The 25243-nt window shown below is 44.6% G+C and overlaps 1 protein-coding gene across 3 annotated transcripts in view; it reads right to left on the minus strand.

Moving 5' to 3' along the window:
* The window catches only part of LOC147029286 (dual specificity calcium/calmodulin-dependent 3',5'-cyclic nucleotide phosphodiesterase 1A-like), a 413056-nt gene that overhangs the window by 356463 nt on the left and 31350 nt on the right, over positions 1 to 25243 (minus strand). For all 3 annotated transcript variants that reach the window (XM_085872225.1, XM_085872224.1, XM_085872228.1), the window contains exon 4: positions 788 to 844. In XM_085872225.1, the coding sequence (XP_085728351.1) occupies positions 788 to 844 (57 nt within the window). The remainder of the gene's footprint in view (positions 1 to 787; positions 845 to 25243) is intronic.

Consider the following 25243-nt stretch of genomic DNA (forward strand, 5'->3'; position numbering starts at 1 on the left):
GTCTTGAGGGGGGAAACCTGGGAAGATACAAGGATATAGGGAACATCAATATTTCTCCATTTCCAATGAGCCACGGTGGTGAATAACTGTCATGGCGATCTACTGCAGTGCTGGGGTTATCCACCCCGGAGCTAGACTTTGGGCCCTGGGTGCAGAATACTGAGAACTGGATGCAAGCTTGTTTGTGCTGGCTGGGTCGGCGATGACAAGGTTTTCTACCACTTTCATGTTGGTGTGGAGTTGAGCAGATTCCTTGTGGAGCTTTTCCACCATGTTGATTCCATTGCAGCCACACACATCTAGTGTGCTTGCATGGGATGGCCTCCAAAAGGTGAAAGCATGCCCTGATTATTAGTCATTCTATGGAGCATGCTCCTTGATTGGACCTTGATGTTTCTCACCCTCATTGAGACCGAGCCATTTATCAAAGAGAATGATGTAATGACTTCAGCAAGCTCTGCAGCAAGGACAAGAAGGCCAAGAAGAAGGTTCCCTTTATGTTTCTTAAATGTCATCTTTTGCATGAAATGTTGAAGTATTTTGTTCTGTGCAGAGAATGCACACAACAATCTGGGCACTTTGGTTTAAATGACTGACATCCATGTTTCATTTTTGTTTTGTTTTTACAAACATGTGGAAGCAATGATTTATCTTCAGGGATCATAAGTTTCACCATAATCATCTCAAGAAAACCTCACCAAGTTTCTGCATCCTTTATCCAAACTCCAATATCGGCAAGGAACACAACATACATACAATGATGAAGATGTACTTGAACAAAACTTACATGTTAGGAGACCAGAGAAGGATCCCTGCAATCGTTTATCCTCGTGCTCAACCACAGCTACAATATGAAGACACCAGGACAAAAAGCAGACATAATGAGAATGTGATAATTCGATATTTAACTGATTAAAAGTAACATACTGTACTATGTTTTGTGCAACCTTGAAGTACAGGACTGTATAGTATTTTATCAAGCTTGAAATTTAACTCATATTCCAATCTATCACCTCTATCCCTGAATCAATCATGGAAACCTGGGCTGTGTTCAGTTACCAAGCAGATAGCTTGCACTTGCCAAGTCAGCCGTTCTTATCAAAGGTTTCAAATGGAGTGCTTGCTTGAGTGCTTAAGCCTCTCTTTCTTGAAGTGCTCTTCAAGAAAATTGATAACTGAACACACTGCCTGTAGAAATGTGATTTGAACATTATATACTGGGTGTTAAAAGAAAAATAAAGTTACAAGAAGTACAACATAATATATACTCGCATTGTATTTATGACTGTCCATGATAAAAAAAATTCCCTTCACATCAGCAATCATATAATGCAATGGAAAATGGAAAAGTATTCCCAATGATATGGTTAGGATTTGATCGAATATTAAAGTTTTCATCCAAAAACGTGGGATGAACCACAGCACCGAAGAACTGCATCCAGTGTGGTCATTTGAGACAGGTAAGGGAGCACCTTTATGGTGCAGAGGGATACAAATTATGTTCCTGCCCAAGCAATGACACAAACAAGATGGCTCCATCTGCAGATGGAAGCGGGGGTGTGGGCAATGTGGGTGAGGGTATGGGTACTGTCTCCTTCCTCCACAGCAGAATGAAATGGATGAGGAGGAGCAGGATGAAAATATGGTGGGAATGGAGGTAAGCTTCCCACTCTCAGGAGAGAAGACCACAGATCCATGGAATCATTGGTTGTGAGGCCTTGTGATATGGGAGAGGGCTGTCTGGGTAGAAAACCAATGAGGGAGGGTCAGACTACAGTGGTAGCTCTGACACTGGTGTCCACAAGCAAAATAGGAGGAGAACATGGCCATGGTATCAAAGAAAGAGAGGACTCTGGCACAGTCATGAGCACCTGGGAAGAAATTTCTCCGGAGTGGATTTCCCTTATGTGACAAAAGAAGGAGAAGGGGAAAGCTCGACTGATGATGCCTTTGTTCAAGAGAAAGGGAGAAGGACCCTTCAGGACAATGTGCTCATGAAGTTGGAAAGCCCTCAATATCCAGTGGCCCTGGATAGAGTCTGCTCAGGTTAGCAGTTATAAACAGTTGTGGAAGGTAGTGAGCAGGGGGTGGATTGCAAAAGCAGGAAGGGAGGGAAACTTCCTCATCTGTCACTCCTCCTTTCCTCCCTCAAAAAATTGCACCATCTCTTGGGGCTTTAATACAAAAACGAATGCTTTAATACAACGTGAAAAAGCCTGTGACCAGTCATCCCATATTTTACAGGTTCGTCCTGTTTTATACCAAAACTAGTTGAGTCAACTGATCAACATCAGGTTATTTATACTTTACAAAAACATAAATAGGATTGGTTGTTTACAAGATGGATCAGAAATTAAGTCGGGAGTGAAACACGGAAAGGGCCTCCGCCTCATTCCCTTGTTTAAGGTGGTAAAGATCATGCAAGGACTCGTTACAGTAAGTGGAGTCCCTTTAAAACCGTGAACCCTTTGAAGATGGTCCAGTATTGCTATCCATTCTGCATTTAGGAAATAAAAGGGCAGGTCAGGTCAAGTCAACTCAGGTATGGGACCATGCCGGAGCAGCACGTCGCTGCTTCCACTTTTCGCTGGTACTCCAGGGGCCTCCAGCTGGCCATCGCCAAGGCAGATGCCTGGCCCATCCACACCTCCTTGAGATGCTGATCAATCTGCTGCAAACCACGAGGCACGTGGTCGGCCCATTGGCCTCCTCCACTCATGAGGCTCCCTCGCTGAGAGAATCTGGTGAGCAGGATCAGCATCAGGAAAACGAGCCACATGTCCATACAGCCGCAGCTGATGCTCATGGACTATGCAGGTAACAAATCTCATTTGAGTCTCTCTCAGCAACTGCTCATCAGACACAAAGTCTGACAAACAATACCCAAGGATACTCCGAAGAGACCTGGTACCAAAGGAATGAAGTCTCCATCTCAGATCCCTGGTCAGAGTCCAAGTCACACATCCATAGAGCAATAATAGAAGTACAAATCACCTGAAGACTCGGACGTTCGTCCTCCTGCACAGGTGCAGAGAGTACCACACCCTATAATCCAGTGAATCCATGACTCCACAGGCCTGACCGAGACATCTATTGACCTCTGGCTCACGGCCAGCAGAGATATGAATATCAATGCAGATGTAAGTGAATCTCTCCACAACCTCAACATCCTCACCACAAACAGGTACAGACAGGATAGAAGCATCCAAGATGTCATTGAAAGCCTGGATCTTAGTTTTGACCCAGGAAACCCATAATCCCAGTGGCACCGACTCCTCATTCAGCACCCCAGGGGCTCCCAAAAGGATATCTAAAGTCTCTGCAAATATGACTGCATCATCTGCGAAATCAAGGTCAGAGATCTTGACATTCCCAAATGATGCACTGCAGCTTGATCTCTCCAACATCCTCCCGAGAATATATCCTGGTCAATGGTATCCAGTGTCCCTCGAGAAACAAAATTCTTCTTCACCCTGCAGTGAGTTCCAAGACATCCACCGGCACCATCAAGGATGGTGGTCGCAAAAGCACTCCACAACTCTTCAGGATTCCACAAAGCACCCAGACCCTCCCCCCCCATATCCCCACTCAGCCTGTTCGCAAACTCCACAGCTACCCTCTCATCCTCGAACTTGCTAACATCCGGCCAAGGCTGGGATGGCACCATTCTCCCAGATTTATGCTGCAACATCAGAGATGCTAGCACAAGCCTGTAGTCGTTATTGAGGAACTGAGCACTCGGGTAGACCCTGCAAGTCTGCATCGTCCTTCAGCGACCATCAACGAGCACATGATCAATCTCGTTTGCTATACCACCAGTGTTGAAATACCAAGTTCAGCGATGAGTCTGTGGGCGCTGAAACCATGAAACAGCCACCCTACACCATAACTTCTTGCAAAGTAAAGGAACTTAGTGCTATTGTGGTTCACAATTCCAGACCCATGGGGACCAACACATGTCTCAGAACCATCTCTGTCAGTTCCAGTCGATGCATTGAAATCCCCCAAGATAAGAAGTGTGTCTTGCCTTGCCTGGGGCTCTGATCAACCACAGACTCGAGCGTGGCATTGAATGCATCCTTCACATTGAGATCACTCGCCTCATTCGGAGCATAGTTCGAGACCAGGGAAATGACACCCAAGGAGTGACGAATCCTTCGTCTCAAAATACGCTCGTTGACCGGTGTGACCTCAATTATCATTGGAGTCAGCTTATTGGACACAGCTGCAGCAACTCTTTGGGCATGGTAACCATCAGAGCGACCACACCAATAGTAGGTATAACCACATGCCGTGATCTTGCCACTATCTGGTCTGCGAACCTCAGGGAGTGCTGCAATACTGATGTTGAAATGCTTGAGCTCAGATGATAACAGAGACAGGTGATCATCCTCTTTTAGGGATAAGACATTCCAAGCACCCACCCGGAGGGACCCCCTCAGGTTAACCCAAGGAGACCACCGTCTGGTGGAGAACACCTCAGCACCACCCTGATACACACTACCGCAATCTGACCCAGGAAGCTTACCCCATGGTTTTTCTCCCATCCTCAAAGAATGGAGGTCCCGAAGGCTTTGCCCCAATCCAGTCATCTGGTGAGCTGCCCTGCAAAGGGCAGCTGCACAGGAGGTACTGCCATGGAGTGGGTTTTCAAATTTCTTTGCGTTTTTCTTGTGATTTGCGGAATGAAGGGTTTTACTGTGGCTGGAGTGCAAATTCTGCCACCAATCTCCCCAAAAAAGTAACTCAAATGCAGGAGGACGTCCGCAGACACAGTTTGGCACTAGATATGGATGGCTGTTGGCTCACAAGGAGCTCGCCCACCCTTTGACAGGATTTGTTCTTCATCCTGCTAGGTGTCCATATCATGCACCCTCCTCACCAAGAAACTTGGTGGGGGAGACAGTATAGTCATCGACAACTCGACCATATAAATAGGTTAGTACAGGTTTACATGGTACCTGTAACAAGTCACCCATCCAATATGGCCTGACCTGACAATAAGGGTGAACACAAAAAAAAAATGGGACTGACTGACCTTCCCCTTCATAACAATGGTATCCTCTTCCTTTTTGCAGGTGTGCAAAGTGGAGTTCATGTATCATCAGCAGATTTCGATTTAGTCTCGATAACCCCATTTTTTGAACATGCCATGGGCAACGAAATAATCATCGTTTTCAGTCTAAATCTACCTGAGAACGAAATCCTTGAAGAATTCGCAAAGCCAGTTCATGGTGATACGATGCTGAAGGAGAATGTCTACCGAGGAAGGCCACAATCCATATGTGATCGCAAAACAGTACCAACTGACAAAATCCATTCAATCACTGTAGCCAAATGTGTCAGCGAAATGAACAAGTTTTTTGCCCCGTGGAATCTAAGTGTGCCAGCATTGTGGAGCACCCTGAACAGCACATACTCATACCTCAATTTCAAATCAATTACCCGTAAAGATGTTGATCCAAAACTTTCCATAGTGATCATGCATCATATCAAGCAAATGTTTACCAAAGAACATAATTTTAAATTTAAAAAAAGGTTTATTAAATTGAAAGATGTCTGGTTTTTTTGGTCAAACTGATGATAAATTCAAGGGGTTCGATTCCTGATGGGGCATCCCATCTTCCACACTCATATTGTTACATCATAAGAACATGCCAAACATCGTGTAAACATTATCCTGTCGTATTAAATTATATTCATTCAAACATTCTCGAATAAAATATTTTGTAATTATAAAAAAGTCATTGCAACGTATAAATTACATTTTTTGCACCACAAGGTTATCCTTAAGACTGCCTCATCGGTTTCGAAAGACAGGTATGCCTTGCTCTGTCATATGTGTTTGTATTTTCAAAGCAAATTCACATTGCATGTAAAACGTGATCACATAACATTTAAATTGGGGTTACACACCTTGGAACGCCGTAGACATTTGTTCTTGAGTTGAAGAAGGATAACAATACGTGAGTAGAACTAGTATCAATCTCTGGCATGCGAAGAATAATCACGGAGAATTTGAATGCTGCAAGCTAACTACCTTAAGGATTTGTGCACTTCAATCAGTATCTCATACAGACAAACCATTCTTGGCAACCTCTCTATTTGTAGCTCATTAATGAACTGACACACCAATCTCGCTTGCAGCCCGACAGCTTAGGGTGCTTTTTCATCTCACGATATCCCACAGGGCGGATTTAGGAATAGAACTTCTGATGTTTTGGAGTGTGCAGTATGAAAGAGAATTGCCACTGTGCCTAAAAAAAAGGAAGCTGCTGATATGACGTGGTACAATGCTTATTCCATGTGGATAAACAAAAGTACAATATCGGGAAGGTAGTTTTATGCCATTGTTGTCTTTTCCATGAAGGTGGATGTTGGTGGAGTTCGAGTGAATGTGTCTGTTGTCAATTTGAATACCCCTCACACCAGTCCAACCTACATTGAATGTTAACATGACATGTAATATTATATTTGATTATTATACACATCAACTCATGTCATTGACGTATTTCATGATATGAAAGTTCTCTGTGTGCATATTCAATCCAATGAGGCACTAAAAGGAGTCCATATTTTGGGCGTATCAGAATAATTTTGCCTGGAAATTTCACCACAAATTTGGATGTCTTCACAATTATTGTAGTTTTTATGTATCTGAGATGAAATGAAAGCGTTAAGAATGTGTTATTTGCCAGATGCTTCAATAACACATACATACTTCAGAACATGATACTTTTGAAAGAAACCAAAGCAAGGTTTCCTGCCAAGGGTGTTACACTCGACAGTTGTGTCCATTGGCATGGAAACAGGACTGGAGTGAAATTTTAAAAATTGGGAAGGTCGATTCACAGAACCAGGTCTGATTTGCTGGAGAGAGTAAGTGAGGTTGCATTCCCAAACATCCCTGACGGAAAGATTGGCGTAATTTCAAAAGAAGATAAAATTGTGTGCAAATGTTGGAATGTGCGGTGAAATGGTCAGGGCGGTCCAAAAATGCCTTTACCCTGCTTACGTTTCCACAAACTCTCTCCATAACCTTCAATCAGAGGTGGACAAAGCATGCATAACACACGAGTCAGTGTGCTGTGCAATGCTTTCTACAGAGGACATAAAGCAACTTTGTAGTTATTTGTGTAAACAAAGGCGTTCATGATTCCGCAGCCACAAAATTAGTTGAAAGAATGTTTTTTCTAATTTTGCAACGAAGCAAATAGTTTCGTTTTTATGGACAAATTTAAAGTATTTTTCACAGGTTACATTTGAGCTGTCCAGTTGGAGTTTGTTCAGGTTACCATGGTAAAACGAGGTAGTTTGCATCCTTCAGTCTATATAATTTCTACATTTTAACTTGTTTCTGGTTCTTTCTATTCAATCAGTATGGTGGACTCTGCATTTGAGGTATTGTTTTTACTACAAAAATATTCACGCACAGTCAAAGGCAATTGTGCCCATCCAGCTGTTCAGTTGCTAATAATTGTTAGCGAAGCCATCCAACCGGTCAGTTGAACTCAGTCAGTTGCTTACAAGTTAAAGTTATTACTTTAGGTAAAGGAACTATGTCAAGGTTTACAATTAAAATGAAGTTGAACATATGGTGTTGTGAAATTCACATCATTTAAGGAATCCTTCATATTATATGTTTTCAGAATAGCCAGTAATGGATCATCGATGGATAGATTTAGGAGGAACAGACGTTAAAAAACGAAGTTTGTGTGTGTGTGTGTGTGTGTGTGTGTGTGTGTGTGTGTGTGTGTGTGTGTGTGTGTGTGTGTGTGTGCGTGTGTGTGTGTGTCAGTGGCTGGTTGTTATCTCCATATGCGGGTTTCAGAAGGTGGAACAGAGTCCTCCTAGGTCTTAAAGTATCAAAGTATCCACCTTTGTGTGTGCGTGTGCACACGCGTGTCTGTATATGTGTATATGTGTATGTGCATGCAAGTTGCTGTTGTTGGCAACTATCTTCACACATGGGTGGGTTTCAGGAGATGGAACAGAGACCTATCAGGTCTCAAAAGTATCCGCCTTCTTTTGTGTATTGCATGTATAATCACGTCCAACACAATCTCACATAATCACGCATACAATCATGCACAATATGCACATCCACATATCTGTGTGTGCACAATCCCGACTCGGTGTGTGTGTCTGTGTCCTATCGACCACCACCGGCCGTCATCTCTACATGCAGGCCCCAAGATTGAACGGAGCATTCTCTGGTCTCGAAACTCCCATCTCCACCACAGCAAAGAACCACAACTCATGAACCAAGCAGTCTCCTCAAACATGCTCCGTTCCCCCCTCCATCCCCTTGGTGGCGTGACCTCCCATGCGACCTCTGGGGGTTCGCCGATCCCATCCGGGGACACCCTCGCCACCCAAACATGAAGCACCGCTGCGGTTCCCTCTTGTTAGTCCGGGAGCCAACCGATCAAAATTAAAAAAAAATTGCCCGGTCTGCTATAAAATTTTTGTGTTGATTTTCATAAAGAGACACCCTTTGAGTATATGAAAACCAATGTTGGCAATGGTGAAACTCTTGCGCAACAACACAGTCAACACTTATGCGAGCCCCCTCTGATAACAAAATGTTGGCAAAAGCGAAGATGTAGGATGGGGGTAGGGGTAATTCATATTGTCCTAAAATCATAACCACTAAACCTATATACACAAATGACCCCTCATATTAAAGAGGAGTTCATTTCCTATATCACAATTGGTGTAGATTTAACCTACCTTCAATTGACAAGGTTATATGTCAAACAACAAAAGATTTATGCAACTCAGAAATGCTTGACTATCAATGGGGTCAGGAACAAGAACATACTTTTACATGCCATGGTTTTAAGGAAGATAAAATTAGAAATGGATTAACACAATATTGTGACATGAAACATCCTCTTCAGAGGAAGAGTCACTCTCTGAAACAACTCCACCACATGAACCTCTCTGACGAAGGCATATGCATGTCACTCAGCAAGGCACAGCAGCCTTTTTGCATGAACATCGTTTCAGACATTTGGATAATTTGCACATGCAAGACACAGTTTTGTCTATGTTTGGCTTGGCTGGCTTAGACATGAGAATTGGGACCAGTTTTCCATCGATAAGGGTTCTGCCAAATGTTGTGGCTGGGGGAAGTGCTCGGTCACTGAGATGTGCACGTCTATACAGAAGCAATTGATACAATGCTCTTAAAACAAGGAAGTAAAACGCATCTTCTGTTGCTGGCAGTGACCTAAGGTCTAATTTTGAAGAGACAAACATATGCTGCCTGAGGGTATCCAAACAGCTGAACCCTTTTTGGCCATACAGAGCAGTCCAGTATACTCTGGCTTCATCAATGACACATTCTGTTGCTGCCATTTCACTATCTCTTCCAAAATCAACAAGGTGGGGGAGGTTTCCTATCAGTCCCAGAGAAACCTGTGCCGCTCTTCTTTTCACAGGAACACAGGCATCATCCCAACTGACTGGAAGAGGGGCCTTGTTGTCCCTCTCTGGAAAGGGAAGGGTGATCGCCAAGACTGCAACAACTACCGAGGGGTGACGCTGCTCTCAGTGCCGGGCAAGGTCTTTGCTCCGATAATTCTTGATAGGGTTCGCCACCATCTGCTTGAGCACCAGCGTCCAGAGCAGTCAGGCTTTACACCAAAGAGGTCAACGATTGACCGTATCCTTGCCCTTCGTGTCCTCACCGAACGCAGACGAGAGTTTCGGCAGGGGCTGCTTGCAGCCTATGTTGATCTCTGTAAAGCGTTCGATTCAGTGAATCGGGATGTCCTCTGGAGGATTCTTGGTCTTCGTGGGGTGCCACCAAAACTGATCGATCTGATGTCTGAACTCTACTCTGGTACTGAGAGTGCTGTGAAGTGTGGTGGTACCATCTCTGACTTATTTCCAGTTGTTACTGGAGTTCGTCAGGGATGTGTACTTGCCCCCACACTTTTCAGCACTTGTATGGACTGGATTTTAGGGAGGATGTCGGAGAGATCAAGTTGCGGTGCATCGTTTGGCAATGTCAAGATCTCGGACCTTGATTTTGCAGATGATGCAGTCATCTTTGCGGAGACTTTAGACATCCTCTTGGGGGCCCTCGAGGTGCTGAATGAGGAGTCGGAGCCGTTGGGATTACGGATTTCTTGGGTCAAAACTAAGATCCAGGCTTTCGGTGACATCTTGGATGCTGCTGTCCTGTCTGTGTCTGTTTGTGGTGAGGATGTTGAGGTCGTGGATAGATTCACTTACCTTGGCAGTGATATTCATGTCTCCGCAGGTTGTGAGCCGGAGGTCAATAGACGTCTGGGTCGGGCCTGGGGAGTCATGGATTCACTGGATCATGGGGTGTGGCGCTGCCGGTACCTGTGCGGGAGGACGAAAGTCCGAGTCTTCAGGTCCTTGGTACTTCCAGTCTTGCTCTATGGGTGCGAGACTTGGACTTTGAACAAGGATCTGAGACAGAGACTTAATTCCTTTGGTACCAGGTCTCTTCGAAGAATCCTTGGCTATCGCTGGTCGGATTTTGTGTCCAACGAGCGGTTGCTGAGAGAGACTCGGATGAGATTTGTTACCTGCATAGTCCGTGAGCGTCAGTTGCGGCTGTATGGACATGTGGCTCGTTTTCCTGACGCTGATCCTGCTCACCAGATTCTCTCAGCGAGGGAGTCTCATGAGTGGAGGAGGCCAGTGGGCCGACCACGTGCCTCATGGTTGCAGTAGGTTGACCATCATCTCAAGGAGATGGGGATGGGCCTGGCATCTGCCTGGGGGATGGCCAGATGGAGGCCCCTGGAGTACCGGCGGAAAGTGGACGCAGCGACGCGCTGTTCTGGCACATGCTCCCATACCTGACCTGACCTCTTCTTTTCCCCTTCTGAATGGGTAGCTCACTGTGTCACATCCACACAACACATATGTGCACAGAAGTGTAGTGCGACATCAAGAGGATTTTCTGGTACTTCTTGCTCAACACTTCTACCAGCTCATGAATAGGTAGGTATTGATTCTGCTGTTGTATCCAGAGTTCTTGCAATGTGTTCAAGCAGCAGAAGTGATATATACACAGCATAATTATGTCTGTATCTGTTGCATGCACAACAGCTCGATGGTGATCAAGATATTCCACACAATATGCAAGATGAGCAATAATCCTTGTGTCTGCCTCTTCATGTTCTTCACAAGGTAAGTCCAGAACTGAACTTGAAGCTGATGTGATGGAAAGAGTGTGACCTTTGTTTTCCATCATACCACCAAGAATGATGGTCACTCCATCCGGAATAGCTTCAGGACTCTCACAAAGGGAAGTGCCAATGAAGTTCTGAAGATTTCCTTTATTTCTTGGATTCTTCATGAGTAAATTCCAGTCCGGAATTTCTAGACTCTTGGATGGTGAGAATTGTCTTGCCTGGTCTGTCTGGTTTCTCCTCTGCTGCTCATCACCCTTCAAAGTATGGCTATCATCAAAATCATACTGATCACCAATGATGTTGACACAGTTGCACATTTCAGGTTTCAACTGCAGGAGCTTGCGAAGATACAGCTGGGGAAGTTCACCAAATGTTTTCACACCCATTTTTTGGTATTTATTTACAAATGCCATTGTGTCTACCAGATAAACTGTGTATAGGTCACTCTGTGGTAATGATGGCAGCTGTAAAACAACATCCTGCTCAGCTTCAGCAATTAGCACTGCCACCAAATCAGACTTGTTGCCTTTGCGCATTACAAACCCCTGTGCTAAGCGTGGATCAACCTCAAACAGGGATGATGGGTAGTCTGTCCACTCATGGGAAAATGCAATCTGTCTTGTGACTGGGTCGGCATCTCGATAGAAACACAGCACACGTGTAGCTGCAGTCTCATCTTGATAGATCCTGATTAAACTCTGTTTCCTTGATGGGTTTGATTTCTTCTGTGAGGAGAAAGTTACCAGCTTCAGTGGTTCAATCTTAATAGAGACCACCTCTTCTGCTTTCATAATGGCTTCCATGCCCTTAGCTTGAGCATGGACCAAGTCTTTTGAAGCATCCTTCTCACCAGTTGCTCTATTGAGCAGATCCACTTGGTTGTTACACTGGAATGGGTTTATCATCTGCTGGCATATCACTTTCTTGATCTCCTCAACATGCATATGTTCTTCTGTTGCCTGCTTATGTGTTTCTCCATGATGAGTAGATTCCTGTTGGCCTAGATTAGCCATAGACTTTATGTTCTCTGATACAGCTGTGAGAAATGGTGCTGTCTTCACATATTTATCTCGAGCAGCTGGTGCCTGAGATATGCCTTTGAACAGAGATGTCTTCCCTTCATTGTTGTATGTCTGCTCCAGGGCCATGTCACTCCAAACACCATTGAATTTTCCTTTGGAAGAGTGAACTGTGAAGTACCCAACCTGGATCCAGCAAACCTTAACCGAACTGTGTTCAATAGAGTAAGAGGATTTTGGGGGTAGGGGTAACTTTGGTTGACAAAAATGTTAATTTTCTCTTTATAAATTGATATAACTCAATCAAATTTGCTGTTTTAATTAGCCATGGATACCATGTTCATATCACATTAAGAGAAATTAGTATTCTAATGCAGCATCTGCCTATGATAAGAAAAGTTCTAAAGGCCATCTTCAAAAAACGTTATTTTTAAGGCATTTTTCACAAAATTATGTACTTTTACGAGGTTTACTTCCACAAGGCAATTTTTTTTGTCATTTTACAATGCACTGATTGAATTCTTACATTTAGTTCACATTTATTTTTCATGAATGTGATTTTTTAATTTTTTTAGAAATTTTATTGACAATTGCTGTTTTATCAAATTTTTCAAATCTTCCTCAAACAAAAACGTCCGCCAAAATTTTTCGCAAGAGCTTATGAATTGCCAACATTGGTTTTCATGAACTGCAAACATATATCTAAACATCCTGGGGGTGTAAAATTTTATAGCAGAGGCTGTAAGGTCCAACCCTAAAACAGCCTCGTACACAGGTTGGCTCCCGGACTATGTATCATCTATCTACAATTCCAGCAATCTCTGTGTGTCTGTCTGCGATAGCTGTTTCTCGACAAACACTGGTCCGATTTAATTGAAACTTGCCAGGTATATTGCTGGGGACCTGAGTATGTGCCTTTTCAAGGTTTGATATTAATCGGACAAGTGGTTCCCAAGTTATGGCCATTTATTTACCAAACCAATGATAGGACACGGTGCTATGATGTCACGATTGAAGTCACAATTCCTCTTTTTTTTTTGCACGTACGGCCACGCACTTACGGGCACGCAATAGTCCATCTATAATTCCAGCAATCTGTGTGTGTGTGTGTGTGTGTGTGTGTGTGTGTGTGTGTGTGTGTGTGTGTGTGTGTGTGTGTGTGTGTGTGTGTGTGTGTGTCTGCATGTCTGTGTGTCTGCGACCGCCGTTTCTCGACAACCACTGGTCCGATCTCATTGAAACCTGTCAGGTATTTTGCTGGGGCCCTGTGGATGTGCCTTTTCAAGGTTTGATATTAATCGGACAAGTGGTTCCCAAGTTATGGCCATTTATTTACCAAACCAATGACAGGACACTGTGCTATGACATCACGATTGACGTCACAATTCTTCTTTTTTTTTCTTTTTTTTTTGCACTTATCACAATTGACGTCACAATTCTTCTTTTTTTTTCTTTTTTTTTTTTGCACTTATCACAATTGACGTCACAATTCTTCTTCTTCTTCGTTTGATATGACATCACAATTGATGCTGGGGACCTGAGTATGTGCCTTTTCAAGGTTTGATATCGTTCTTCATCCGTTTCAGCTGTTTCCCTAGTGTTTCCCAAGTTATGGCCATTAATGATACAGTTGGTCCGATATAAGTGAAACAATGCCCCAATCCAGTCGTCGTTTACGAGAGCGAAGGAACGAAGCTGCGCTTCGTGCACGTGCAATGGAATCGGACGAAGCACGAGCTGCTCGCTTGACACGCGACGCTACGCGCGTGACAAGGCATAGTGCAGCTGAAACGGATGAAGCACGAGCTGCTCACTTGGCAGACAACACTGGACGCGAGGCAAGGCATCGTGCAGAAGAAACGGATGAAGCACGAGCTCAGTGTTGAAACAGCCTTCTTTTCCGCAATTGAAGAAAAATTGTTCCGAAAATAATTTATCAAAACATGACAACCATATTTCCAGGGGAGGAACATGTTTGCTGTAGTGTTGATACAGCGGAATCTGAGCGTGATCATTTCTATCTGCCTGAGTTCCTGAACACCCTCTGTCCATCTGGTATGCCTCCACATCGGATCACTCTTAAGGTGGGTGATCATGCTGCTACGAAATTTCGACCAGAAGAGCGGGCACTGCAACGGCTAAAGGTACGTCATCCATCAGATCCTTCAAAATCTGTTGGTTACAAAATCTGTGATGGATGTATGGGCATGCACTACAAAAGCAAACGACAAAATCTGTGATGGGTGTTCGGGATTACGCACATACGGGCACGCACATACGAGCCCGCACGAGGACATTTGATATTAATCGGACAAGTGGTTCGCAAGGATAGATATGGTCAGATATAGTGTCAGGTCAGGTTAGATCTGTGACCTGCTACAGGTACCATGTAAACCTGTACTAACCTGTTCCATGGTCGGGTTGTCGGTGACTAAACCGTCTCCCCCACCAGGTTTTCTGGTGAGGAGGGTGTTTGGATATGGACACCCAGCAGGATTAAAAACAAAACCTGTCAAAGGGCGGAGGAGCTCGTTGTGAGCCAACGGCCATCCATATCTAGTGCCCAACTGTGTCTGCGGACGTCCTCCTGCAGTTGGGTTACTTTTATATGAGGAGGTTGGTGGCAGGATTTGCACTCCGGCCACCGTAAAACCCTTCATTCCGCAAAACACAAAAACGCAAAAAAATCTGAAAACCCACTCCGTGGGAGTACCTCCTGTGCAGCTTCCCATCGCAGGGCAGCGCACCGGATGACGGGATTGGGGCAAAGCCTACGGGACCCCCAATCTCTGATGATAGGAGGGAAACCACGGGGTAACATCCCTGGGTCAGATTGCGGGAGAGTGTGTCGGAGTGATGCTGAGGTGTCGTCCACAAGACGGCGGTCTCCTTGGGTTAACCTGAGGCGGTCCCTTCGGGTGGGTGCCTGGAATGTCCTATCCCTAAGAGAGGATGATCATCTGTCTCTGTTATCATCTGAGCTCAAGCGTTTGGACATCATGATTGCAGCTCTCTCTGAGGTTTGGAGACCGGATTGCGGCGAGATAATGGTGGGTGGTTACACCTACTATTGGTCTGGTCGCTCTGATGGTTACCATACCCAAGGAGTTGCTGTAGCTGTGTCCAATAAGCTGACCCCAATGATAATTGAGGTAACACCGGTCAACGAGCGTATTATGAGATTAAGGATTCGTCACTCCTTAGGTGTCATTTCCCTGGTCTCTGTATATGTTCTGACTGAGGCGAGTGATCTCACCGTGAAGGATGTATTCTACGCCACACTCGAGTCTGTGGTTGATCAGTGCCCCAGACGAGATACACTTCTAGTCTTGGGGGATTTCAATGCATCGACTGGAACTGATAGGGAATGTTATGAGGTGTGTGTTGGTCCCCATGGGTCAGGAACTGTGAACCAGAATAGCACTAAGTTCCTTGACTTTGCAAGAAGTCATGGACTTAGGGTGGCTGGTTCATGGTTTCAGCGCCCACAAGCTCATCGCTGGAATTGGCATTCCAACACTGGCGGTGCGGCAAAGGAGATTGACCATGTCCTCATTGATGGTCACTGGAGGATGATCCAGAACAGAAGGGTCTACCGGAGTGCTCAGTTCCTCAATACTGACCACAGGCTTGTTGTTGCAACTCTAAAGCTGCACCTTAAATCCTGGAGAATGGTACCATCCCAGCCTAGGCTGGATGTTGGCAAGCTCAGGGATGAGAGAGTAGCTGAGGAGTTTGCGAACAGGCTGAGTGGACACTTGGGGGTTCTGGGTGCTTTGGGGGGTCCTGAAGAGTTGTGGAGTGCCTTCAAGACCACTATCCTTGATGTTGCCGGTGGATGTCTTGGAACTCACCGCAGGGCAAAGAAGAATTTTGTCTCTCAAGGGACACTGGATACCATTGACCAGAGTCGCAGGGCCAGGCTGAATGGCAGAGCTGAGCTGTTCGGGGAGCTGAGGCGTAAAACTGTACGTGCACTGAGGGTGGACAAGGAGGCCTATGTGCGAGGAATCTGTGAGGGGGTAGAGCATCACCTGTGGACAGGTGATTCTCGTCCCACTAACAGGGGAATTCGCGCATTGCGTTCATCCAAGCCCATCCCTCGGAGCACTGCAGTTAGAGCAGAGAGCGGTAGGCTCTTGACAGAGGAGTCTGAAGTGAAGGCCTGCTGGGCCGGTTACTTTGAGCGGTTGTACCAGGCTGATCCCCCAGCTGTCGAGTTGGACGTCAAGGGTGTTACAATCCCTGTTGCTGACCCTCGAATCAACTGTGGTCCACCTTCGCTTGTGGAAACACGGGCTGCGGTGAACCGGTTGAAACGGGGCAAAGCTCCAGGTATCTGTGGCATCCATGCTGAACATCTCAAGGCTGGTGGAAATGCTGCACTCGTGTCGTTGCATGCAGTTTTGTGCTCTGCCTGGAACACAGGCATCATCCCAACTGATTGGAAGAGGGGCCATGTTGTTCCTCTCTGGAAAGGGAAGGGTGATCGCCAAGACTGCAACAACTACCGAGGGGTGGCGCTGCTCTCAGTGCCGGGCAAGGTCTTTGCTCGGATAATTCTTGATAGGGTTCGCCACCATCTGCTTGAGCACCAGCGTCCAGAGCAGTCAGGCTTTACACCAAAGAGGTCAACGATTGACCGTATCCTTGCTCTTAGTGTCCTCACCGAACGCAGACGAGAGTTTCGGCAGGGGCTGCTTGCAGCCTATGTTGATCTCTGTAAAGCGTTCGATTCAGTGAATCGGGATGTCCTCTGGAGGATTCTTGGTCTTCGTGGGGTGCCACCAAAACTAATCGATCTGATGTCTGAACTTTACTCTGGTACTGAGAATGCTGTGAAGTGTGGTGGTACCATCTCTGACTTATTTCCAGTTGTTACTGGAGTTCGTCAGGGGTGTGTACTGGCCCCCACACTTTTCAGCACTTGTATGGACTGGATTTTCGGGAGGATGTCAGAGAGATCAAGCTGCGGTGCATCGTTTGGGAATGTAAAGATCTCGGACCTTGATTTTGCAGATGATGCAGTCATCTTTGCGGAGACTTTAGATATCCTTTCGGGGGCCCTCGAGGTGCTGAATGTGGAGTCGGAGCCACTGGGATTACGGGTTTCTTGGGTCAAAAGTAAGATCCAGACTTTCGGTGACATCTTGGATGCTGCTGTCCTGTCTGTGTCTGTTTGTGGTGAGGATGTTGAGGTCGTGGAGAGATTCACTTACCTTGGCAGTGATATTCATGTCTCTGCTGGCTGTGAGTCAGAGGTCAATAGACGTCTGGGTCGGGCCTGGGGAGTCATGGATTCACTGGATCATGGGGTGTGGTGCTGCCGGTACCTGTGCAGGAGGACGAAAGTCCGAGTCTTCAGGTCCTTGGTACTTCCAGTCTTGCTCTATGGATGCGAGACTTGGACTCTGACCAAGGATCTGAGACGGAGACTTAATTCCTTTGGTTCCGGGTCCCTGCGGAGAATCCTTGGTTATCGCTGGTCGGATTTTGTGTCCAACGAGCGGTTGCTGAGAGAGACTCGGATGAGATTTGTTACCTGCATAGTCCGAGAGCGTCAGTTGCGGCTGTATGGACATGTGGCTCGTTTTCCTGACGCTGATTCCTGCTCACCAGATTCTCTCAGCGGGGGAGTCTCGTGAGTGGAGGGGGCCAGTGGGCCGACCACGTGCCTCGTGGTTGCAGCAGGTTGACCATCATCTCAAGGAGATGGGGATGGACCTGGCATCTGCCTGGGGGATGGCCAGACGGAGGCCCTTGGAGTACCGGCGGAAAGTGGACGCAGCGACGTGCTGTTCTGGCACATGCTCCCATACCTGACCTGACCTGGTTCCCAAGTTATGGCCATTTATTTACCAAACCAATGACAGGACACGGTGCTATGACGTCACAATTATTCTTGTTTTTTTTCTTTCTTTTCGCACGTACGGCCGCGCACGTACGGGCATGCGAGAGCGAAGGAACAGCCTGTGCGGTTGTTGTTTCTGGCACGCGGTTTGAAAAGTGTATTTTTTTTTTGCACGTACGGCGACGAGAGAGAGAGAGAGAGAGAGAGAGAGAGAGAGAGAGAGAGAGAGAGAGAGAGAGAGAGAGAGAGAGAGAGAGAGAGAGAGAGAGAGAGAGAGAGAGAGAGAGAGAGAGAGAGAGAGAGAGAGAGAGAGAGAGAGAGATAGAGATAGAGAGAGAGAGAGAGAGAGAGAGAGAGAGAGAGAGAGAGAGAGAGAGAGAGAGAGAGAGAGAGAGAGAGAGAGAGAGAGAGAGAGAGAGAGAGAGAGAGAGAGAGAGAGAGAGAGAGAGAGAGAGAGAGAGAGAGAGAGAGAGAGAGAGAGAGAGAGAGAGAGAGAGAGAGAGAGAGAGAGAGAGAGAGAGAGAGAGAGAGAGAGAGAGAGAGAGAGAGAGAGAGAGAGAGAGAGAGAGAGAGAGAGAGAGAGAGAGAGAGAGAGAGAGAGAGAGAGAGAGAGAGAGAGAGAGAGAGAGAGAGAGAGAGAGAGAGAGAGAGAGAGAGAGAGAGAGAGAGAGAGAGAGAGAGAGAGAGAGAGAGAGAGAGAGAGAGAGAGAGAGAGAGAGAGAGAGAGAGAGAGAGAGAGAGAGAGAGAGAGAGAGAGAGAGAGAGAGAGAGAGAGAGAGAGAGAGAGAGAGAGAGAGAGAGAGAGAGAGAGAGAGAGAGAGAGAGAGAGAGAGAGAGAGAGAGAGAGAGAGAGAGAGAGAGAGAGAGAGAGAGAGAGAGAGAGAGAGAGAGAGAGAGAGAGAGAGAGAGAGAGAGAGAGAGAGAGAGAGAGAGAGAGAGAGAGAGAGAGAGAGAGAGAGAGAGAGAGAGAGAGAGAGAGAGAGAGAGAGAGAGAGAGAGAGAGAGAGAGAGAGAGAGAGAGAGAGAGAGAGAGAGAGAGAGAGAGAGAGAGAGAGAGAGAGAGAGAGAGAGAGAGAGAGAGAGAGAGAGAGAGAGAGAGAGAGAGAGAGAGAGAGAGAGAGAGAGAGAGAGAGAATGAATGGGAGAATGAATGGGAGAATGGGGTGAGGGAGAGTTGTGGTCTTGAAGTCACATTTTACATTACGTGCACATGAAGTCACATATCACCTTCCAATTTCATCATGGTCCATGCTCGTATTAATATAATTTACGGAAAATCAGTTTTCTTCAATTAATCAACATCGTGATTAAAAGGTAATGTAAGTAATAAGCATGGATTGATGTAATCTTACACAAAATCTGCTCTTTTCTCATTTTATGGATTTATGGTGGTTAGCACATTTAGAGAGTCTCTTGGGCTTATATTAACTCTTCTGCTGTGGCAGATTAAAGGATTATAATGGACATCAACTCGAAACCTTTTTGTGTACTTTGCAGGAGCTAACCTTGCTGAGAGAAGAAAAAAAATTAGAATCTATGATGCAATTAATTTCGTTTTCAGAAGATAATCTGTCCAAAATGGAATCAGCTTAGAGATGCCACACTGAGAAGGGGAAAGTATGTTTGTACAGTGTATTGATGTAATGCAGAACAAATACAGAAGCAAAGGTCCATTTAGGAAAATGTTTTCACATTTCACATCATTCTTGTGTTTCCAGTTCTAGCAATTTAAAATGAATTCTTACAAACAATGTCTGTAACTTGAGATAGTGACCTTGATATAAGCGTTCAGGTAAGATAACACTGAACAACAAATTTCAAAAATTTTTTTTTACTGGAGATGTGTAAAGTGATTAAGACTAATTTGGGTACGCTGATTTCAAAAATCATAACCGTTTTGCTGTATCACGTCAGGATTTTCAGGAACAGAAATATTCCCATTGCCTAGAAGTCAGGATTTCAATGAAATTTACATATGTCTTTAACATGTCTATTTCGTACAATTGTTGTTAACTTGTGTTATATTTCTTTCTTTCAGATAAAGATGAGTAGGCGTTCCTGTACCAATCATCCTGACAACTTCTGTTATGTCTGTGGTCGGTATACCAAAAAAGATCAACAGCGAAGTATATCTCCAGCAGTGAAAATGAAGGCCGCCTACTTTCACTACTTCGGGTGTAAGGTGGGGGACCAAGAACAGAGCTGGGCACCACACATCTGCTGCACAAGCTGTCACACAACCTTGACTCAGTGGTTGGTGGGCAAGCCGCGCGAGCATGCCATTTGCGGTGCCCATGATATGGCGTGAGCCGCAGAATCATCATGATGATTGTTATTTCTGCTGCACAAGCATCGCCGGCTTCAACAAGAAGAATAAAGGTCACATCAAGTACGCTGACTGCGTCTCTGCTCGTAAACATGTGCCTCATGATGACGAGAACCCCGTTCCAACACCTCCAGCTGATCAGAACGTAGCTGTAAGCAGTGGTGAAGAGGATGGTGATGATGAACCTTTTGAACCCGACACTCAAGAATCACACCTTCTGAACCAGGGAGACTTAAATGATCTTGTAAGAGATCTCTCGCTGTCAAAGGCGAAGGCAGAGCTGCTTGGATCAAGGCTGCAGCAGTGGAATCTACTTGAACCTAACACCAAGATATCCTTGTTCAGAGCACGTCACAGAGACATGGCTGAGTTCTTTGAGATGGAAGACACGATGACATTCTGCAGTGACATCAACGGTCTGTTGAAAGAACTTGGGTGTGATCACGATCCTGCAGACTGGCGCCTCTTCATCGACTCGGGGAAGAACAGCTTGAAGGCTGTTTTGCTCCACAATGGCAACGAGAAACCATCAGTCCCACTGGCTCACGCGTTCGGCATGACAGAGACCTATGAGACTATGCGGCAGATGCTTGATTCCATCAAGTACAATGACTTCAACTGGCACATCTGCAGAGACTTGAAAGAGGTGGCGCTGTTGTTAGGGCTGCAGTCAGGCTACACGAAATACATGTGCTTCCTTTGTCTCTGGGATAGCAGAGACGACAAGAATCACTGGACGAAGAAAGATTGGGAAGAGCGAAAAGAGCATGTACCTGGTTGACACAACGTGAAGCATGTCGCCCTTGTCGACCCAGCCAAGGTTTTCCTTCCACCACTCCACATAAAGCTCGGCTTGATGAAAAGTTTTGTACGGGCAATGGATCTGAATGGGCGTGGGTTTTTATACCTCAAGGAAAAGTTTGGCAACACCTTGTCGGAGGCCAAGATCAAGGCTGGTGTCTTTGTTGGACCGCAAATCCGACAGATTATGAAGGACGAAACTTTTCCGACAACTCTAAACCCCAAAGAGCTGGCAGCGTGGGAGGAGCTTCAAAGCTGTGACGGACAACTTCTTGGGGAACGAGCGCGCGGACAACTATGAAGAAATAGTGCAGCAGCTGCTGGAGTCCTTCAGGAAACTTGGCTCCAGGATGTCCCTGAAAATCCATTTCCTACACCAGCACCTGAACTTCTTCCCTGACAACTTGGGAGCAGTCTCGGACGAGCACGGCGAGCGATTCCACCAAGAGATTTCACTCATGGAGACGCGTTACCAATGCCGGCACAACCCGAACATGATGGGCGATTTCTGCTGGTTCCTGCATCGTGAAACTGACACAGAGCAGCACAAACGCAAAGCCAAATGCCTAAAGCATTTTTAATTACATTCTAGTGGAGTTTTTCTGTAATTTCTATAATTTTGAAGCATTCATGATGAAATAAATGAATAAATGAATTTTTGTAAATTTCATTGAAATCCTGACTTCTAGGCAATGGGAATATTTCTGTTACTGAAAATCCTGACGTGATACAGCAAAACGGTTATGATTTTTGAAATCAGCGTACCCAAATTAGTCTAAATCACTTTACACATCTCCAGTAAAAAATTTTTGTTGTTCAGTGTAATGCAGTGAATGAAAATAAAATTGCTCTGAACTCATCTTTTTACTTTCCAACTCTGGATGTGTTGCTTTATATTTTTCATTTACGTTTTGGTTTTAGGATGCAAATAATTTGTAAGGTGATTGCAAATGAGTGCAGTGCTTTTGTTAAACTGAAATAGTTCGATACCATTTCATAGTTATTGCAGTTCATGTCAATAGACTGATACAGCTCTGGTCTTCAGAAAGACTTATGGCAGTACAAGCTGCTGCACCTCATCTCTCATGTTCTCAGAGATGTAGCTTCAGAGGAAGCAGCCAAGGTTAAAATAAATCATTCATTGGTTGGACTTTATCTCACATGATTTCCCAAATTGATGCTGTACACATCTGCCAAATACAGATAAATCTCAGGACTGTGGAAATGATAAATTGCTTGGATAATCATACAGAGCTTCTCTTGAATGTTAGGGTTCCAAAGGAAAGTTGCATTTGATTGGTTCATTTCCAAGTGTCAATTCATCCATGGAAGCAACTTTTTCTGACTATCGCACAGCCCTTTCTGGAAATCTGATCTGCAGAGATAAACATTGGAGAGTATTTAAATTTGAGACAGCAGTCAAAGTCTTTGTAACACCACAGCGTTGAACTTTCCGCTGTAGGATTCATTCCTTTTCAAACATTTTCTTCTTGAATTCTGCTTTAGAATTTTTTTTTATTGCAAAGTATTTTAAGTTGAATGTCTACATTTCTTGCACAACATAGGGGTTATCCCACAAATTTATGATGATTGTTTTGTGTTTGTTTGTGAGTAATTGAGCGCCCCACAATGCATCATACTTCAAGAGAATCATCGTACATTCTAAAATTTGAGATGTGTTCGATTTCCGTACATCGTAACGTGCTCATGTCAAACATTACATCATACTTCAAGAGAAGCATTTGATATTTATTTTCTGTACACATGATTACATACTGTAAATACAAACAATTTCATCAATATGAGCAAAGTATGACTGTATGCAGAAAACAATGAACATCATAAGCAAAAGCTGGAGAGTGATTTCCTTAAATAAATTGCAGTATTCTTGATGTGATATCTGAATGGATAGAAAAAGAAAAGGAGAAAGAGAGAGAGGGAGAGAAAATAAGAAGTTCAACAAAAGAGGGGAATATCAAGGAAAAGAAGAAAAAAACGTAAAGAATAAAAGGTAAATTAAACATCACGTACGCATCAGACTCGAGTCATAAGTCCTGATTATAAACATGTTACATTGCTCAAACTCAAATTAATGAATTACTATGGTCACACACACATCGGTAAGATTTCACAACTTTGGATAATTATGGGGAGGGAAGGGGAATGGAAGCAATTTTGGTTAACATGTTGTAAAATGCATCAGGTAGTTCATGTAAATCATACAAAACACAAAGAGGGCAATTTCAAAAAATGTACATCTGAAATTGGTTGCGTATGCATTTTATAGAACAAGGGTTTTATATTAGTTAGGTCGCGAGCATTTGTGCAAATGTGGATGACATTTTTTTGCATTATGAAGATAGAGTTAATCTTTGATTTATAACATGCCCAAACAACATTACAATGTGTAATACATGGCAAGATAATGGAGTTATGTGCAGTAAACACGTAAAAACGACATAAAATGCCACAGCCTCTGTTGTTTTAATAATTTTGCTTTGTGGAGTTAAAAGGATACAAGGAAATCTAACACAGGTGGAGGCTATTCAGCCCATCATGACTGCGCGAACACCACACCAACCCATCTACACAAGATCCAAAGAAGAAAATGCAAAATGTTTTTATTTTAAATGAAGTAGTTTTTTTAACCACTTTCATTATCTTAACCTGAACCCTCACTAATTTATTAACATTAATTAATTTATTTAATGTTTTTGGATTTTATGTATTTTTTTATTTTTCTTCTTTTTCTCCTTCCCCTCAGAGGAGGAGGCATGGGCTTGGTTAAAAACACACATCAACCACCCAACACCCCTTGACAAGACCCCCACCAACAGCACTCCGTACACAAGCACACAATCACCCATCAATGCTGAAAATACTGAAAAGTCTGATCAACTTCCCCATACCCCTCTATCTCCATAACTTCCAGGTACCTATCTCATTCTAATTTAAACATATCTACTATTTCTGCTGCCACAACCTTCGCAGAGAGACCATTCCATGCATTCACTACTCTCTGAGTAAAAGTCGCCTCCCTTGCTACCATCTTAAGTCTCCTCTTCTTTACTCTCAGGTAATGACCCCTGGTCCTATCACTCTCTACTCTTCTGAATAATTCATTTTCACTTATTTCATCTATACCTTTCAATATCTTAAACATCTCCATCATATCTCCTCGTAACCGCCTCCTTTCTCGTGTATAAAGCCCTGTCTCCTTCAACCGCTCCTCGCAGCTGAGTCGAGCTAGGCCTGGAATCAATCTATTATCCCTGCACTGAACCCTCTCTGTGACATCTATGTCCTTCCTGAAACGTGGTGACCAAAACTGCACACAATATTCTAGATGTGGCCCTCACCAAATTCCTGTACAATGTTAACACCTCCTCTTTTGATTTATAAATGATTCCCCTCCGAATCCAACCTAAAACAATGTTTGCTTTACCTGTAGCTCCCTGGCACTGTACTGCCTGCTTACCTCCCATATCTATTACCACCCACAGATCCTTCTCCTGTGTGACACGCTCCAAAATTACCCCTTACATCCTGGAATCTCTATTTTCATTGTTCTTCCCCATCCCCAACACCTTACACTTGCTCAGGTTAAATTCCATCTGCCAATCTTTTTCCCAATCTCTACAAGTATCAATACTTTCCTGAATCTGATCACCACCCCCCTCTGATATCCACCTTACATCATCTGCAAATTCGGAAAGCTTACTCTTCACCACATTATGCAAATCGTTGATGTAAATAATGAATAGTAATGGTCCGGGTACTGATCCCTGAGGTACCCCACCACTTACATCCTCCCAGCAAGACATCCTCCCACTCACAGCCACTCTTTGCTTCCTACCACTAAGCCAGTTTGCAATCCAATTAGCAACATAACCAGCCACTCCACAAGCCCTCACTTTGGCGAACAACCTCCAATGTGGTACCTTATCAAATGCCTTCTTAAAGTCTACATATACTATGTCCACTGCCTTTCCCTCATCCACATAATCAGACACTGCTTCAGAGAACTCTAAAAGATTTGTTAAACAGGAACTACCTTTGGTAA

This window comes from Eptatretus burgeri, chromosome 3 (genome assembly GCF_056783735.1).
Source record: "Eptatretus burgeri isolate ZD-2024b chromosome 3, Ebu_testis_v1, whole genome shotgun sequence".
NCBI classification, from domain to species: Eukaryota; Metazoa; Chordata; class Myxini; order Myxiniformes; family Myxinidae; genus Eptatretus; species Eptatretus burgeri.